This window comes from Calidris pugnax, unplaced genomic scaffold (assembly GCF_001431845.1).
Source record: "Calidris pugnax isolate Ruff unplaced genomic scaffold, ASM143184v1 scaffold107, whole genome shotgun sequence".
NCBI lineage: Eukaryota > Metazoa > Chordata > Aves > Charadriiformes > Scolopacidae > Calidris > Calidris pugnax.
In genome coordinates, this window is record NW_015090901.1 from 2,211,147 (window position 1) to 2,229,347 (window position 18,201).

Sequence of the window (18,201 nt, forward strand, 5' to 3'; positions counted from 1 at the left end):
TGAGTCACATGCTCCCTTTTCTGGTGTTTCAAAGAAATACAGGGCTGGAGCTGCATATTAATTTAGCCTCCTCCAGTGCAGGACAGAGTATCTGCACCTAACTACGGCATGCATGGTGTTCTAATTTCTTCCTTTAAGAAGGACAGATGATAAGAACCATGGCTTTTAACATCTCCTCCATCAACAGAAATACATTCAAGGACAGGGAAAGAAATAGGAAGGAGAAGAAAGGTGAATAAATACCACAATTTGCAAAAAATTACTCTCTAGATCCAATCCCTCGAGATGCAAGATGTGATTATTTGAAGTGTTGTACTATTGGACCATGAAACATTTGCTCTTTTAAACTAAATTGACAGAAAAGGTCAACACAGGTAATTTCTTTTCTTATGGATTTATTCTTCATGTCTTCATCTGCAAATATTCCCCTGAAGGGAAACTGCATTCTTCTACTGTGGGTTTTTTTCTGTTCATTTGTCTTTTTATTAATTTTGAAATGCACCACTCAAAAAAATAGTGGTTCACCCTGATGTCTGTAGTTGCTTTTTGCTTCCTGCTTACAGTTCCTGAAAGCTGAAATTTGAGGTCCATTTCTATTATTCTTTAATTTTTAATGTTATTGTTCTACAATGTACATACAGTTGATTAAGATTCAGTCTATGGCATCAAATATTTTTTGTAAGGTTTTTGCCTTCTAGCTTTTACTGCTGAGGAGAAGAGAGCATCCATTTATCAGAAATCATGTTTAAAATGTTTACCTTTTAATATCTGTAATGACTTTATCATTGGGAGAACTGAAACATTTCCGTTACTATTAAAAATGTCAAAAGCCTTGTATTTTAAAGCATTACTGTGCTTAGAAGAAGCCGTCAACTGATAAAAACATACAGACATAAACTGTGAAAAACTTTGCACCCTGGCAGTTTGTCTTTAAACAAACCCATCATGAAGACATACAGCATTTAACGTGGGTGCATTTTACACATCACATTAATGTGAACATTTTTTATCCAACCTTGGACACCCAAAAGCTGCTGCCTGCATATCAACCACCATCGCAGACACCCTCAATCATCCATGATAAAAGACAGGAATTCTTAGGGGTGGCATCTGCCAGATACTTGCAGTGTATCTCCTGTGGTCCAAAAGAAGTCAGCGATAGGATCTGCAAGGAGATGGGGATCATTTGAAGGCTTTTCCACCCTGAACTCACACCAAGCCAGTCAGTCCAGCCTGCCAGGGAGAATGTCGCCAGCATCTGAACTAATTTTGTCCTCCAAGTTGCTCGGTATCTCTCTGGAAGGATGTCAGAACATCCAGAAGATGGTCACGAGAAGGGTACCTTCCTCAGGGACCACGAGCACCCTGAAAAAAGCCCACGTTTCTGCCTCCCGGGGGACAGCTGAAAGGAGACAGGCAGCTCAGGCCATAAACATGGAGTGTGCTCCTCAACATGGTCCATGTGCCAGCAGCATGTAGTGCCTGCGAGGGATGATGTCACCTGCTCCCCAAGGGCAGCAGCCCTATCTCCACTCCACTGAGGAGCTCCTAGACACTGGAGTCTGAAATCAACTTTATTTTCTCAGTGATTTCAGCAGAAGGCACACACATTACTGTTGGTATTTCTGCAGAGCAGTGTATGGGTATCTGGATGCTTCAGAATGGTCCAGTTTTCCACCACATGCAAGAGAGTTAAAGGCTCTCCAGTGCTTTGACGTGGTTCCCTTTCCCAAGCCTTTGTCCCCTAGGAGTTATCTCCATCCTCCCCTTCAAGCAGCCACCCCATTCTCCATTCCAAGAGCTTCTACAACAACCAACCCACTTCTCACCCTGGTCTATTTCACACACACCACAAAAGATCAACCTTCCCCTCGCAGTGGTCTCCAGCATCAGTTGCCAAATTCCTCCTCTTGCACCTTTCATGGAGATGTGGTTTCATGCCACAGGAAGGAAGAGGCAGCAGTTAGTAAAAGAAGGCTACAGCCTCTTTGGAAGAGGAGAGTTAGATGATGGCATAAGGGACAAGCCCCTCTAGACAGCTATCTTTTGCACTATTCAGGTGTTGCACCAGCTCACAGCCAACAACACACACAGCAACTTAGGACTGGGCACAAAGAAGAGCAGAGGAGGTACAACAGGGCAAACCCATCCCTGGAGGTGTTCAAGGCCGGGCTGGATGGGTCTTTGAGCAACCTGGTCTCATGGAAGGTGTCCCTGTCCAGGACAAGGTGGTTGGAACTTGATGATTTTTAAGATCCCTTCCAACCCAAACCATTCTATGATTCTATGAAACAGGCTTTGGCAGGCCTTGCTGCTGAGACCCGAAGTATGTTACAGAAACCCCACTTTAGAGCCTACAGGTTGTATACTTTAAAAGTTTAACTGTGCAAAACATAGTCACTCATTCCTACCAGGGCCAGAAGTAGACAGCAGGTCAAAGCAACCATCCATAGGGAAGAAGCTGTAAATAAAGGACTTGGTCCAATCTTGGCTCTGTTTGATTTGAATAGCTATTGCTACTTACGAAGTCAAAAATACAACAAACTCCAAATAACCATCTCATTATTCTGCTGTTTCTACTTGGGGTAGTAAAGTGCCTCTACATCTCCCCTGGCAGTGAACGGGAAAACAAAGCAGAAAATTTTATGGCATTCAAATGGAAATGTACCTTTGTCAAGAAGAGGAGCTACGGACAGGAGTGAAGCTGTGAAGGTAGGGAGAGGTGATTTTTCATTCTATCAAACTAACTAAACTTAGCAAATAGAGATTAAATACATTCAGAGAACAGCTCCTCTGAGCTCAACCTGATGACACTCTTCAGGCAGGTGACACCTCCACCATCTTTCTGCAGGAGCTGTCTCCTAACTTCAGTCTTTGGTCTACTCTTCAGAGTCTCTCCATAAATCAGCAAACCCATTGAGCCTCTTGGGAAGTCCTTGATGGTCCCCTGACCTTAATGCCCCTTCTTCTTCACATCATTCCTCCGGTACAGAACCACTCCTGGTCATGTCCTTCCCTTCTTCTGCCCCAACAGACCTCATCATACACCCACTCCCTGACCTGGGATGCCAACAGAGGCCTCCCAACAGCAGCCAAGGAGGCAGAGCACTGGCCTTGTCTCAACTTGCCATGACAAATCACCACAATTCAGACACAGAACAGCACGAGGGCTTTGCCCACTGCCTCTAATCTCATCCCTGACACGCACTTGTCTCCTCTCAGATTACACTGTGTGGGGTACACTGTGCTGCAAATGTGCTTTTATCTACAAGTGGTTCCTCTCACGCCATCTCACCCTGGAGCCTCACAGGGACCGGCATTTTCATTGCTTATTTTCTCTCCTTCTTTCATGGGTTTTCCATCTTTTCCATCTTCTTGGAAGTTATGGCCTGCATTGGTCATCCCCAAGACTGATGTCCTCCAAAGATGCCCTTTGATTTCACGTGCCCAATGTACGACAGATAACATGGTCCAAATGTCTCCAGGGGCTCCAGCCTGGAGCTGCAGGACTTGAGGCCAGAGAGTAGAAACAAGGCTAAAGTATAGGCTAAAGATCCCTCTATGAGAAGGGGACAGAGACAGGTCTTCAGAGAGCCACCAGGCTCAGGCAAAGCCTGGTTGCTCAAGTCTGACAGTAACTGGAGCCCCTGGTTCCACAGGCAGGGGATGAAAGAGTGGGATCAGGGCAAACAAGGCCTTCTGTTGCATTTGGGACCCTGGAAGAGAGAATGAGTGCTTCCCAGGGACACTTTAGTGTGCTATGCTGTTCCATCATGCTTCATGAGATGAAGTCCCTTTATTACCCTCTCCCACACTTTTGGGTCTCTAAGATGCAGCTCATCATTGTTCTTCCATGACAGCGTGTGAATTTCTATCTTTGCCTCCTCTGTGGAAAACATTTCCCAACATCGTCCCTCACCGACACGGTGCTCCTCTCTCCTCCTTAGCCTCCAAGCAGAAGATCTTACTTACCCTTGGCTCTGTAGGCGTTGTCTCCTATGGTTTTGGAGCTATTGCTCAGTTACATGCACCACATTCCAGGTTCTGCTAAGTGTTTCAAAGAAGCCTTCCTATCAGGTAGAGCCCCCAGGGAGAGCAGGGGGAAGTCTCTGACCACTATACAAACAGCAAACAGAAGAAGCCCCTCGCATGGCGGCACAACACTGGAGGACATCCTGGAGAGCTGGAAGGGCTGACGTGACTAGCGCCTGCTGACAAGATCTCTGTCCATGGGACATGTGAGGGGAAGCCGTCACTGATGTGATGAGATTGTGAGAGGAGTCTCCTGATCACAAAACATGATCGCTGGGCACAGATTTGCTCATCAGGCACGGTGAAGGAGGACGAAGCAGAGCGGGTGGTCCTGACAGCCATCAACACCCTCTTTCTCCTTGAAGCCTGGAGGCTCCCTGTGCTGGAGCTCCTGCAGCAGCACTGTTCCCAGCAGCACCAGGAGGTAGGAGGCTGGGGATGGCCAGGTGGGAAATGCCTCCTGTCCAGGGATAGGGCTGGAGGGGTGGATGCCCATCCTGGGCACAGCAGGGGACGGGGTCCTTTCTGGTATAACCTGAGGCTGGCGTGGGGCCATGGGGAAAGGTGGCAAGTGCTGGGAGTGTGCTGATCCTCATTTCCTTCTGACTCCTGGTCTCTCCTAGGAGGTTGTAGAAGAGGGAGAAGGTGGCCGGAGCTGGGTCATTCACCATGGTTGAGACCAACACAACAAATCTCTCACTGAACCACATGGATTCTGGATATGACTACACTGAGCAAGACTTGCAATATTGGTGCATAAGAGATAATTATAATATATTGATAATTTCAGGTGTTTTTATTGTTGTTTGCCTGTGTGGACTTGCGGGGAATATGGTGGTTGTGTGGTTCCTGGGCTTCCACATGAAGAAGAACCCCTTCACTGTCTATGTCCTGAACCTGGCCATCGCTGACTCCTCTCTGCTCCTCTTCATTCTTGGGATACTTATGTTATCTATTCTTACAATAGTAAAATGTTATAAGTGGTATGAATATGAGCGGCCCAGAAATATCCTGATGCTTGTGTTTCTGTATTGGTATTTGGTCAGCATGTATCTCCTGACAGCAATGAGCATGGAGAGGTGCCTCTCTGTTTTATTCCCAATCTGGTATCGGTGTCATCGCCCAAAGCACTTATCAGGCATCGTGTGTGGGGTGCTCTGGGCTGTCACTGGACTATTTCTTGCTTTGGCTTTGATTAGTTGTACTTTATTTCATTATACCAAGTGTGAAATTGTAAATATGGGTTTAAATATTGTAAATTTTCTCATTTTCTGTTTCGTCCCACTCCTTTCCAACCTTTCCCTCTTCATCAGACTCCGTTGTGGCTCACAGAGACGACACCCAGGAAAGCTCTATGTTGCTGTCCTCCTCAGTGTGATGTTCATGTTCATCTTTGGCCTGCCTCTCATCATATTGATTTTGCTTCATAACCTGGTTAGATCCCTATATATAATTTATATTGGTTACCTGCTGGCATCACTGAACAGCAGCATCAACCCAGTCATTTACTTCCTGGTGGGGAGCTGCCGGAAACGCCGGTTCCAGAGCTCCATGAAAGCCGCCCTACGACGAGTGTTTGAAGAGAAAGTGACAAGTGAGGAGGAGAGCCGTGCACCTGAGGACACTATGATGGAGACCACTGTATAAGACACTGCTGGTGAGAAGCCCTGGAGATGCGGCCCCTCGCAGACAGCCAGAAGGAGGTGGAGGCGTGGGGACACGTAGCACACAGCCAGCGCTGCACTGCTCAGCCGGGATCCGTCCCTCTGCCCGCCCTGCTTTCCCCTTGCCATGATCCTCATTGCTCTGGACACAGCGAATAAACTCTGGCCCCTTTGCTCAGCAGCTGATGAGTTCTGTGGTGTTTGGGGGGATCACCTGCCAGGGGAAGGTCTGACACATTTGTACCTTGGGGAGCTCTGGCCATCTCTGCTGGCCAAAGAAGGCAGGGCTCGGCCAAAAGGATTGTAAATGGGCAACTCCAAAGATCCTTGTGGGTTACTAAGGGACTAGTTCTGTAGAAAGGAAGACATAGGGTAAAATTACAGTTTGAAGAATGCAAAAGAATGGGAAAGAGAGAAGCAAAAGGGGAAATAAAGAGAGAAAATGAGATATAGAAAATGAGAAAGGAGGAGAGGAAGGAAAAAAAAAAGCAAGAGAGAGGATGGGAGAGCAAAAGAAATACAGGGACAAGTGAGCTGTCTGGCGGTGCTGAAGAATGAGATTTGGTGAGACAAGAATCTGGCAGATAAAATCCTGCTTGCAGTCCCATGTAACCCACAGGCACATCTCTAAGGCCACTCACCTGAGCAGTTTTGTCAGAGGCACTGGGTGAAGCCCTTGTGCTGTTGCTTGTCCTCGCCCTGGTGATTTCCGCATGTGGAAGGTCTCCTGGTCCAGCATCAGGTGCACACGGGGAAAGCCAGAAGCCCCTCAAATGGTGGGACAACAGTGGAGGATGGCGGGAGGAGAGGAAGGGAGAGGCAAGGATTCATGTCAGGGTCATTCACAATGCAGGAGACCAACACAGCAAACCCCTCCCTGTTCAGTGATTCATGCTATGATGGAAGGCGTGCGAGAGACAGCCGGTCTTGTGAATCACGTACTTTCACAGTTGGCTTTTTTGCACTGTATTTGTGGGCTGTTTGGCCCTACGGCCTCCTCCGGCCGCCCTTCCCCTCAGGTAACACCCATCTGCCCCAGCACAGGTTCCTCCATGGCTGCCGAGCAGGCCCCCGGCCTCCTCCCCTCCCCTGCCCTCCCTTCTCTCCCTGCTGTTTCTCACTCTTTTTCTGCTTCTCCGCTGTTTCTGCCCCTTCTCAAACTCATTTTCTCAGCGGCGGCACCACACGCTTCCCTGAGGGGCTGCGGTCTTCGTGGAACCAGCTGGAACTGGCCGGAACCGGCTGGAACCGGCCGGAACCAGCCGTGCCCCTCAGCTCCCCTCACAGAGGCCCCTGTGGCCCACAGGCCCGGCAGCTGTGCCCAGACACCCCGTGCACGTTCACAAAGACTTCATTCTTCCTACCTCGGAGTCTTTGGGGGTTCCCTGTGGTGTCCCTCGCCCGTGGGACACACGCAGGGTCTAGCAGCCATTCCTCCCGCCGCCCGCAGGCCTTCGGCTGGAAGCTCTGTCAGGAGAGGCCGGAGGAGACGAGGCTCTAAACTGGAGAAACTTCTGAGGTAGGGGGCTGGAAGGAAGGCACAGCCATTTTCTGGAGCTGCTTTTCACACATTGTCATTGATATATGGTTGTTAATCCTTTCACTCCCTACTTTCCTACCCCACACATTTACCTGGGGGGGTAATTTACCGGGGCAAGGAGTTCTCAGGGTGGCAGCCAGCAAGGCAGAGAGAGAGAGAAGTCCTCAGCAAACTTCCAAATTTATATTGGGTGCGAAATAGTCCTGTTGGCAGCTTGGGTCAAGTGCACATGGACTCGCTCCTCCTCATCCCTGTACCTGGTGAGCTTGAAAACACTGAGACCCTGAAACCCACATACCATAGCTGGCTATAAAGTAAATATATTCACCAGTTCAGACATTAGAATCTTCGAAAACTTCAGTTTTCCCGAGCATTAGAGGAGACTTCACTGCAAAGTAAAATTACTGAAAAAGAAATTAGTCTTGTGTCACTCAAAACAGGACACTGTGTCACTGTTGTTAGGTACCATTGCCATTTTGCTGTTTGGGCTGATTTCTGTCCTCCCATTCCTCTTTTCTTTGTTATCCCTGAAAGGAGGAGGTTTCCAGCCTTCCCCTCCGATCCAGCCTTCTTGGTGCTTGTTTGCACGTCTGGGCACATGCTTCCTCTTGCTGGTGAGTGCAATCGGATGCTTCTCATTGCTTTTGAAAACTGAAATCAACAGCGCTACTGAGTTACGTGTAACAGCAGTCGTCCATCACCCTGAGGGGAATTGGCATTTTGGCGTCAGTAATTCCACTCTCTGGTCCAGCGTTGAGGCCACCAACACAAGAGCCTATCATCAGATGTTGTGTGGAGTAATTCGTTTAGTTTTGCCGTTGATGTTTCTCCATCTTCTCCTTCTCGTTAGCGCCTAAAACATACACAGAGCAGTATCAGTTAGGAGAGACTGATATTCTTATCACTGCCTTCCTGCCTCATGTTCTTCTCCGGGCATGTATCAAACCCACCACATGTTGTACCCAGAGTTTTTCTTTCTGTGAACAGCAGAGCAGCAATATTTTTTTAAAATCTACTCCCCTCTCAGGAGTAACCCAAGAGGGTCAGAGGATTTGTTGTGCAATAGAGAGCCTCTGAAGAGTAAACCAAAGACTGCAGTTAGGAGACATCTCCTGCAGAAAGAAGGTGGACGTGTCACCTCACTGAAGAGCGGCATCAAGTTGAGCTCAGAGGAACTGTTCCCTAAATGTATTTAACCTGAAATTTGCTAAGTTTAGTTAGTATGATAGAACAAAAAGTCACCTTTCCCTACCACGACAGCTGCACTCTTGTTCTTCCTATCTTGTCTCGTGTTCTCTTGTCACTTCTTGAATATCTACATTTTCCGTTTGGGTGCAATAAAACTTTCCACTTTGTTTTCCAAACCTTCCAGGTTGCTGTCCATTTCACTGCCAGGGGTTGTGGGGTGGCACTTTCCTACCCCAAGTAGAAACAGCAGAATAATAAGACAGTAATTTGAAATTTGTTGTAATTTTGACATCGTAAATAGCAATAGCAATTTAATTCTACTCTGGGATGACATCCATTCTCCTAAGGTAAAACCTAGGTGAATGCTGTATTGAGGTTTATATCTAACACGGCAGATGCCATGTAGAGTGTCCAAGAGCCCATGCATCGGCCTTTGCCCAGCCCTTTCCTTGGCTGAATTCCTTGAATTAACCCCACTCGAATTTCTGCGACCAGTCAGCTTTCCTTTCCAGGATGTGTCCCATGATTTGAGATGTTCTCACTCAGGGACCATGCCCCGTTTCCTGAGCTGAGGGTGAAGGAGGGGGCAAAGGCCCCTTTGCTGCTCTGCAAGCGAGTTTGGAAGGGGCATGAAAGCAATAGAAATGAGGGTCAGTGAATTCTGCCATGGAGGCACGTTCAGGAATGAGAATGTCCTTGACCAGCATGAGTCTGTGTTCTCCAATACCTTATGCCTCCCTCTGTGATTCCCCCAAAAGACATCCTAGATTTCTTCTGTCCAGGGCTTCATGGGCATCCCCAGGGATTTGGAGCAGATGCCAGGAGAGAGGTTCTGAAAATTCTTGTCTGCACCTGCAGCCGGGGCACAGCTTTTGCTGCCCAGCCTTGCAGAGACCCCTCTGCTGTGTGGGACTGTGCAGTGTGTGCCTTCCTCAGCTGCTCCTGAAGTTCTGAATTGTTGGCTGTAGACTGAGAGGTGAGAGACAAGAGCAAAGGAAGACCAGGCAGAGCGATTTTAAAATGCTGTTTATGAGACTTGGCCCCCAAAGTGAGTGACAGTAAGTGAAGTAATCCAGCCCCATAGACAGCTCTCATGCTTTACCATGGAGGAGTCTACATAAACAAATAGAAGTGCATTTAAATTTGGGGCTCAGATGTGGGGCAAGCACCATGGCAGGGTATAGCCCTAAATTAGAGTAATACATGGCCTTTGCCTTCCACTCCTGGAGTCTGGGGTGCAGTGGTTCAAAGGAAGCTTTATGTGCTTCCTCTCTTTTTCCATCTATCTCCATTTCAAAAAGTGGTTGGGCAAAATAAGGGAGAAATTTTGTCATCTGCTGTGTCTTCAAAGGCCCTCTGGAATGTCTGCCTGAGGGTCAGTTTGGCTCCTGGGCATAGTGCTTCCAGGCTTTTCAGGAGAAAGGGCCTTGTGATGGCTGCCGTGGCTACCTGACTCTGCTTCAGCTTTCTCTCTTGAACCTGAAAGAGAAGGTGTTTGCCCAGAGATCATGTCCTGTGGTCAGGGGACTCCCCTCACAATCTCATCACATCAGTGACAGCTTCCCCTCGTATGTCCCATGAACTTGTCAGTAGGAGCTGGCCACGTTGCCCCTTCTTCTCCTCCTGCCATCCTCCAGTGTTGTCCCACCAAGTGAGGGGCTTCTGGCTTTCCCTGTGTGTCCCTGGCAATGGACCAGGAGACCCTCCACATGGGGAAATCACCAGGGTGAGGACAAGCAACAGCACAGGGCTTCACCCAGTGCCTCTGATGAAGGTCCCCAAGCATGTGGCCTTAGAGATTGTGCCTGTGGGTTACATGGGGCTGCAAACGGGATTTTATCTGCCAGATTCTTGTCTCACCAAAACTCATTGTTCAGCACCATGAGACAGCTCACTTGTCTCTCTATTTCTTTTGCTTTCCCATTCTCTCTCTTGCTTTTTGGCTTTCTCTCTCCCTTTCATGCTCACTTGTTTTCTATCTCTCCATCTCGCTCTCCCATTCTCTCTTTCTTTCCTTCTTTTCTTCTGTCTTTCTGTTTCTTTTACATTCTCCAACTGTAGTTTTACCCTATAATTTATTCTCTACACCACTAATCTTTCTCTATTCCTTTCTTTCTCTTTTTCTTTCTCATTTTCTCTTATTTCTTTCTTTCTGTCTTCTTCCTTTCTTCCTTTCTTTTATTTCTTTTCTGTCCATTTCTTTCTTTCTGTCTTCTTCCTTTCTTCTTTTCTTTTATTTCTTTTATTCCTTTTCTTTTTTCCTGATTGTCATGGTTTATTCCCTACCAGCATCTAGGAACATGCAGCCATTTTCTCATTTCTCCCCCTCCCTGTCCAGAAGGGTAGGGAGAAGAGGGGAAAAAAGATGGGGAAAATGGAAAATAAACACTTTGTGAGTTCAGATAAAGGCAGTTTAATAGAACAATGATGGAAAAGAAAAATAGCAATAATAATAGTAATAATGCTAAAAGAACACGCAACATAAAGTATTACAATGCAAATTACTCTGACTGCCCAATGATCAATTGTCCAGTCCATCCCGAGCAGCAATTCCCAAACCTGAGCCAACCCCCATTTCTATACTGAGAGAACATTTATGGTACACAGTATGCCTTTGGCCAGCTTGTCCTGTCCACGTTCCCTCTCAGTTTCTGTGGGAAGCTGAAAGAAGTCCTTCAATAATATAAATATGACCTGGCAACAATTAAAACAATATGCATTATCAACAGTCTTTCTATCCCAAATTTGAAACACAGCAGCCACTACAAAGTGAGTTAACTCTTTCCCAGCTGAAACCAGGACAGTCATTCTCCAAACTGTAATTTTACCTTATGCCTTATTCACTACACCACTCCTCAACCCATCACTCACCAGAAACCCTTGGCTTGACCATTTTTGCAATCCCTTTTACCAAGCCCTGCCTTCTTTGGCCAGCAGAGATGGCCAGAGCTCCCCAAGGTACAAATATGTCAGACCTTCCCCTGGCAGGTGATCCCCCCAAACACCACAGAACTCATCAGCTGCTGAGCAAAGGGGCCAGAGTTTATTCGCTGGGGCCAGAGCAATGAGGATCATGGCAAGGGGAAAGCAGGGCGGGCAGAGGGACGGATCCCGGCTGAGCAGTGCAGCGCTGGCTGTGTGCTACGTGTCCCCACGCCTCCACCTCCTTCTGGCTGTCTGCGAGGGACCACATCTCCAGGGATCCTCACCAGCAGTGTCTTATACAGTGGTCTCCATCATAGTGTCCTCAGGTGCACGGCTCTCCTCCTCACTTGTCACTTTCTCTTCAAACACTCGTCGTAGGGCGACTTTCACAGAGCCCTGGAACCGGCGTTTCTGGCAGCTCCCCACCAGGAAGTAAATGACTGGGTTGATGCTGCTGTTCAGCAATGCCAGCAGAAGAGGTATGTTTTCAGGAAATAATTCATGCGAACTTGGAAGTTTGAGGAAAACATCTACACTGAAAGGAATCCCAAGGGCGAAGAAGAAGATCACGTTGAGCAGGACAGCAACATAGAGCTTCCCCGGGTGTCGCCTCTGTGAGCCACAGCAGAGTTTGATGAACAGGAACACGTTGGAAATAAACATCATTGCTGACAAAATAATGGAGATTGCAATGGCTACACCTGCAAATGCTGTCTCATAGCCTTCAGCGAAGTTAAAGCTAAGATACAGTGAGGAAACAAAACACCCAGCAAGAGCCCAGAGCACCCCGCTCACAACACTTGATAAGTGCTTTGGACGGTGGCAGCGATACCAGAATGGGAAGAGGACAGAGATACAGCGCTCCACGCTGATCGCTGTCAGGAGACCCAGGCTGCTGAGGTCAAAGAGGTGGCTTAGAAATTCAACTACAGATACAAAATGGATGTAGAAATAAATAAAAGGGGACAAATAAGAGCAAAACGACACAAAGGTCAAAATTGCCAGTAGGAGCAGAAAAAACAGGAGGAGCAGAGAGAAGTCAGCAACAGCTAGATTTAGGATGTAGACATTGAAGGGGCTCTTCTTCATGTGGAAGCCAAGGAACCACATGACAATCCCATTCCACACAAGTCCACAAAGAGAAATCCCCATACAGACCCCTGCAAAGATCATCAGTCCGTGAGGTAGTCTTGAGCATTCGTATTCCATATTTTCCCCATAGTCCACATATCCAGAAGTTGTGTAGTTCAGAGAGAGGTCAGTTGTATTGGTCTCGACCATGGTGAATGACCCTGCTCTGGGTGGCCGCCTTCTCCCTCTCCTATCATCTCCTAGGAAAGACCAGGAATCAGAAGGAAATGAGGATCAGCGGCATTCCCAGCACTTGCCACCTTTCCCCACAGCCCCCTGCCAGCCTCAGGCTATGCCAGGAAGGACCCTGTCCCCTGCTGTGTCCAGGACAGGCTCCCACCCCTCCAGTCCTATCCCTGGACAGGAGGTATCTTCCACCTGGCCATCGCCAGCCTCCTACCTCCTGCTTCTGCTGGGAACAGTGCTGGTGCAGGTGCTCCAGCAGACAGGATCTCGGCAGGGCCAGACTTGCCACAACAAAGAGGGTGTTGATGGCTGCTGGGATCACCCGCTCCGCTTTGTCCTCCTTTCCCGTGCCTGACGACCAGATCTTTGCCCAGAGATCACATCCCATTGTCAGGAGACTGTCCTCACAATCTGATCACATCAGTGACAGCTTCCCCTCACATGTCCCGTGGACAGAGATCTTGTCAGTAGGAGTTGGTCACATCATTTCCTTCCTCTCCTCCTCCCAGTTTTTCAACAGGAGGCTCTGATCTGTTATGATGCCGTTAAGAAAGGCACTCAGACTCCATAAAGTATGATTTAAAACACCATTTACAAGATCTAAAACTATGAAGAGGGAGGGGGTAGCACAGATAATGTTATGTCTCTTCATGGGCTGGGAACCCACATCTTGCAGCACCAAACAGACCTCTGATGAGGGGATGTTCATGTGAGAACTGTTGTAGCAATCTCAGGTAAAGGCAAGAACATGCAGGTGGTGTAATCACCAGCACCCAGTGGGAGCTACCTGCAGGCTCCTCTCTTTCCATCAACTGACCAGCTTTAACTCATGGCCAAGGAAGAGGCAGAGCACGGCACAGCACGGCATGGACCAGCACAGGCCTGAGACTCTGCAGGTTGAGTGTTTAGTGGATCACTAACTTCCTGATTATAAAGGTCTTCTGGTCAGGATCTCTACACCCCAGTCCTCCGTCTTCAGGTCTCCGTGCTGGGATTTAATGGGTGTTGCTGTGCAAAGCTGATGGTGGAAGAATTCTCCAAGCTCTCTTCTGTTGCTTTATTGTCCTTACGGCCTGCATCGCCGGGGGGATGATGGGGAAGAGATTGGGCAGGGCAAGATGGAGACAGAAACATGAGAATGAGTGAGATGAGCCAGGGACTACCACCAACAGGGACAAACCAGCAGAAAACACTTGGAAGTCCCTGATAGTCCCATGGCCATAACACTTTGTCTTCTTCCCTGTCATTCCTCAGGTGCAGCGCCACTCCTGGTCCTGCTCTTCCCTTCCTCTGCCCCACCAAGCAACACCTACACCCACTCCAGGTACCTGGAATGTCAACAGAGGCCCCTCAACAGCAGCCAAGGAGGCAGAGCACTGGCCTTGTCTCAACTTGCCATGACAAATCACCACAATTCAGACACAGAACAGCACGAGGGCTTTGCCCACTGCTTCAGATCACATCCCTGACACGCATGTGTCTCCTCTCAGATTACACTGTGTGGGGTACACTGTGCTGCAAATGTGCTCTTATCTACAAGTGGTTCCTCTCACGCCGTCTCACCCTGGAGCCTCACAGGGCCTGATATTTTCATTGCTTATTTTCTCTCCTTCTTTCCTGGATTTTCCGTCTTTTGAATGACTCCATCCCCTGCCATGGTAATTGTAAAAGGTGAAGGTGGTAATTGCTGGGAACACCACTGCCCCTCAGGGGACCAATCCTTTGGATTCCTGGTCTCTCCTAGGTGGTGGTGGGAGAGGGAATAGGCCTGGGGACACTGCAGTGGTGGAGACCGCATGTGATGTGGTCCCTCACAGACAGCCAGAAGGAGGTGGAGGCGTGGGGACACGTAGCACACAGCCAGCGCTGCACTGCTCAGCCGGGATCCGTCCCTCTGCCCGCCCTGCTTTCCCCTTGCCATGATCCTCATTGCTCTGGCCCCAGCGAATAAACTCTGGCCCCTTTGCTCAGCAGCTGATGAGTTCTGTGGTGTTTGGGGGGATCTCTTGGCAGGGGAAGGTCTGACACATTTGTACCGTGGGGAGCTCTGGCCATCTCTGCTGGCCAAGCAAGGCAGGGCTCAGCAAAAGGGATTGCAAAAAGCAAAAAGGAGCAAGTCAACAGGGTGAAGAAGGTGGTGAGAGACTCGGAGGCCATCATTGCTGCATTAGGAACTAACCAGCTGGGAAAATTTTTTGGTATGTTGAGGTCTTCCTCATCAGGACGGCTAACTAGCCTCTACCAATCTTCAATAATGATTACCGTTCTGGTTATCAGGATTTCTGTTTTGATAAGCTGCATTGAGAGTGCAATAGTGAGATCTCTATCAATCATGGAGGATACTCCCTGAAAACCCGTTTGTGTAATGGATGTCCCAACGCAACCTTAGGACAAGCAAGAAACAGTGATCCATGGAGAGCATCAAGCTCCCCAAGACTGTGTTCCCTTTTAAATTTGGAGGCAAGAGATAACTGTACCACCGCTCCAAAACCAGATGTTAATCATGACTGTGATCAAGGGCTGGATCCTATGGCAGGTGAAACAGTCTCGATAGGGACAGACATTTCTCAAAAACCCGGAAGTTGTGGGGTGGGGGTCAGGTCACCCTGTCCACCCGGTGATCACCATCACGTAAACACTGCGGCCGAAAGACAAGGAAGTTAAGGCCCCGAACCAATGAGGACTAACATATCCAAATATGACCACAGATAAGATTCGCTGAGGGCATATATGGAGCCTGACCAGGAGGCAAATTGAATCAGTCCTCCTCTTAGCAGCCAGTCTGCAGTCGAATGCTCTCCCTGTGGCTCGGGGCACCGTCCATGGTCCCTCCTGCAAGTTGAGAGCCCTCATCTTAAGAGGTGAGTGATTGCGCATTTTGGGTCATGGTTCCTAGAGCGTAAGGACTCTTGGGTGGGCCGTGCAGTATTAACTCCATTGAGCATCTTGAGCCTGTTGATTGTTTGTTTGATTATATTTGTGAGAGTCTTAAAGAGTTTTGGTTAGCATACCATTTCTTTTGAGTTTATCCCCTCCCTAATGTAATTTTTTAACAAGTCTCTGTGACAGATGCCTCCCATGCAGGAAGAGGACTGGCGGGATGGGAGCCTGTCCTGGACACGGCAGGGGATGGGGTCCTTCCTGGGGCTGGCGTGGGGCCATGGGGAAAGGTGGCAAGTGCTGGGAATGTGCTGCCCCTCATTTCCTTCTGATTCCTGGTCTCTCCTAGGAGGCGGTGGGAGAGGGAGGAGGTGGCCATCCGGAGCTGGGTCATTCACCATGGTCGAGACCAACACAACAAATCTCTCACTGTACCACATGGATTCTGGACATAATTGCACTGAGCAAGATATGCACGATGGGTGCAAAACATGTGATTATACACTGGTGATAATTTCAGGTGTTTTTATTGTTGTTTGCCTGTGTGGACTTGCGGGGAATATGGTGGTTGTGTGGTTCCTGGGCTTCCACATGAAGAAGAACCGCTTCACTGTCTATGTCCTGAACCTGGCCATTGCTGACTTCTCTCTGCTCCTCTTCGTTCTTGGGATACTTACAGTAAACATTCTTTCAGCAGTAAAATGTTGTAACAGGCATGAATATGAGTGGCTCAGTACTATCCTGAAGCTTGTGTTTTTCTTTTGGTATTTCGTCAGCATGTATCTCCTGACAGCAATGAGCATGGAGAGGTGCCTCTCTGTTTTGTGCCCAGTCTGGTATCGGTGTCATCGCCCAAAGCACTTATCAGGCATCGTGTGTGGGGTGCTCTGGGCTGTCACTGGACTATTTCTTGCTTTGGCTTCGATTACTTGTATTTTATTTAATTATACCAAGTGCGAAATTGTAAATATGGGTTTAAATATTGTAAATTTTCTCATTTTCTGTTTACTCCCACTCCTTTCCAACCTTTCCCTCTTCATCAGAGTCCGTTGTGGCTCACAGAGACGACACCCAGGAAAGCTCTATGTTGCTCTCCTCCTCAGTGTGATGTTCATGTTCATCTTTGGCCTTCCTCTCATCATATTGATTTTGCTCCATAACCTAGTTAAATCCCTATGTATAATTTATATTGGTTACCTGCTGGCATCACTGAACAGCAGCATCAACCCAGTCATTTACTTCCTGGTGGGGAGCTGCCGGAAACGCCGGTTCCAGAGCTCCATGAAAGCCGCCCTACGACGAGTGTTTGAAGAGAAAGTGACAAGCGAGGAGCAGAGCCACGTGCCTGGGGATGCTACGGTGGAAACCAGTGTATAAGACACTGCTGGTGAGAAGCCCTGGAGATGCGGCCCCTCGCAGACAGCCAGAAGGAGGTGGAGGCGTGGGGACACGTAGCACACAGCCAGCGCTGCACTGCTCAGCCGGGATCCATCCCTCTGCCCGCCCTGCTTTCCCCTTGCCATGATCCTCATTGCTCTGGACACAGCGAATAAACTCTGGCCCCTTTGCTCAGCAGCTGATGAGTTCTGTGGTGTTTGGGGGGATCTTTGGCCTGGGGAAGCTCTGACACATTCGTACCTTGGGGAGCTCTGGCCATCTCTGCTGGCCAAGGAAGGCAGGGGTCTGCAAAAAGGATCGTAAATGGGCAACCCAAAAGATCCTTGTGGGTTACTAAGGGACTAGTTCTGTAGAAAGGAAGACATAGGGTAAAATTACAGTTTGAAGAAAGCAAAAGAATGGGAAAGAGAGAAGCAAAAGGGGAAATAAAGAGAGAAAATGAGATACAGAAAATGAGAAAGGAGGAGAGGAAGGAAAAAAAAAAGCAAGAGAGAGGATGGGAGAGCAAAAGAAATACAGGGACAAGTGAGCTGTCTGGCGGTGCTGAAGAATGAGATTTGGTGAGACAAGAATCTGGCAGATAAAATCCTGTTTGCAGTCCCATGTAACCCACAGGCACATCTCTAAGGCCACTCACCTGAGCAGTTTTGTCAGAGGCACTGGGTGAAGCCCTTGTGCTGTTGCTTGTCCTCACCCTGGTGATTTCCCCATGGGGAGGGTCTCCTGGTCCAGCATCAGGTGCACACGGGGAAAGCCAGAAGCCCCTCAAATGGTGGGACAACAGTGGAGGATGGCGGGAGGAGAGGAAGGGAGAGGCAAGGATTCATGTCAGGGTCATTCACAATGCAGGAGACCAACACAGCAAACCCCTCCCTGTTCAGTGATTCATGCTATGATGGAAGGCGTGCGAGAGACAGCCGGTCTTGTGAATCACGTACTTTCACAGTTGGCTTTTTTGCACTGTATTTGTGGGCTGTTTGGCCCTACGGCCTCCTCCGGCCGCCCTTCCCCTCAGGTAACACCCATCTGCCCCAGCACAGGTTCCTCCATGGCTGCCGAGCAGGCCCCCGGCCTCCTCCCCTCCCCTGCCCTCCCTTCTCTCCCTGCTGTTTCTCACTCTTTTTCTGCCTCTCCGCTGTCCTCTGCCCCTTCCCAAACTCGTTTTCTCAGCGGCGGGCCCACACACTCCCCTGAGGGGCTGCAGCCTTCGTGGAACCGGCTGGAACCGGCTGGAACCGGCTGGAACCGGCTAGAACC

The 18,201-nt window shown here is 48.8% G+C and overlaps 1 protein-coding gene across 2 annotated transcripts; it reads left to right on the top strand.

The window, feature by feature from the left end:
- The first annotated feature begins 1,635 nt into the window (after positions 1–1,635).
- On the top strand, positions 1,636–14,604 carry LOC106891900 (mas-related G-protein coupled receptor member H-like). Of its 2 annotated transcripts, none has more exons than XR_001412799.1 (3): positions 1,636–4,456; positions 4,656–5,735; positions 14,498–14,604. XR_001412799.1 is itself a non-coding variant. In XM_014948730.1 (3 exons), the coding sequence occupies exon 3, from the start codon at positions 4,702–4,704 to the stop codon at positions 5,677–5,679; it is 978 nt and encodes a 325-aa protein (XP_014804216.1). In that variant the 5' UTR covers positions 1,636–2,712; positions 4,042–4,456; positions 4,656–4,701; the 3' UTR covers positions 5,680–5,929. The 2 variants fall into 2 exon arrangements, 1 of the variants encoding a protein (XP_014804216.1); XM_014948730.1 differs by lacking the exon at positions 14,498–14,604 and having other exon boundaries at positions 1,636–2,712; positions 4,042–4,456; positions 4,656–5,929.
- Positions 14,605–18,201: the final 3,597 nt, after the last annotated feature.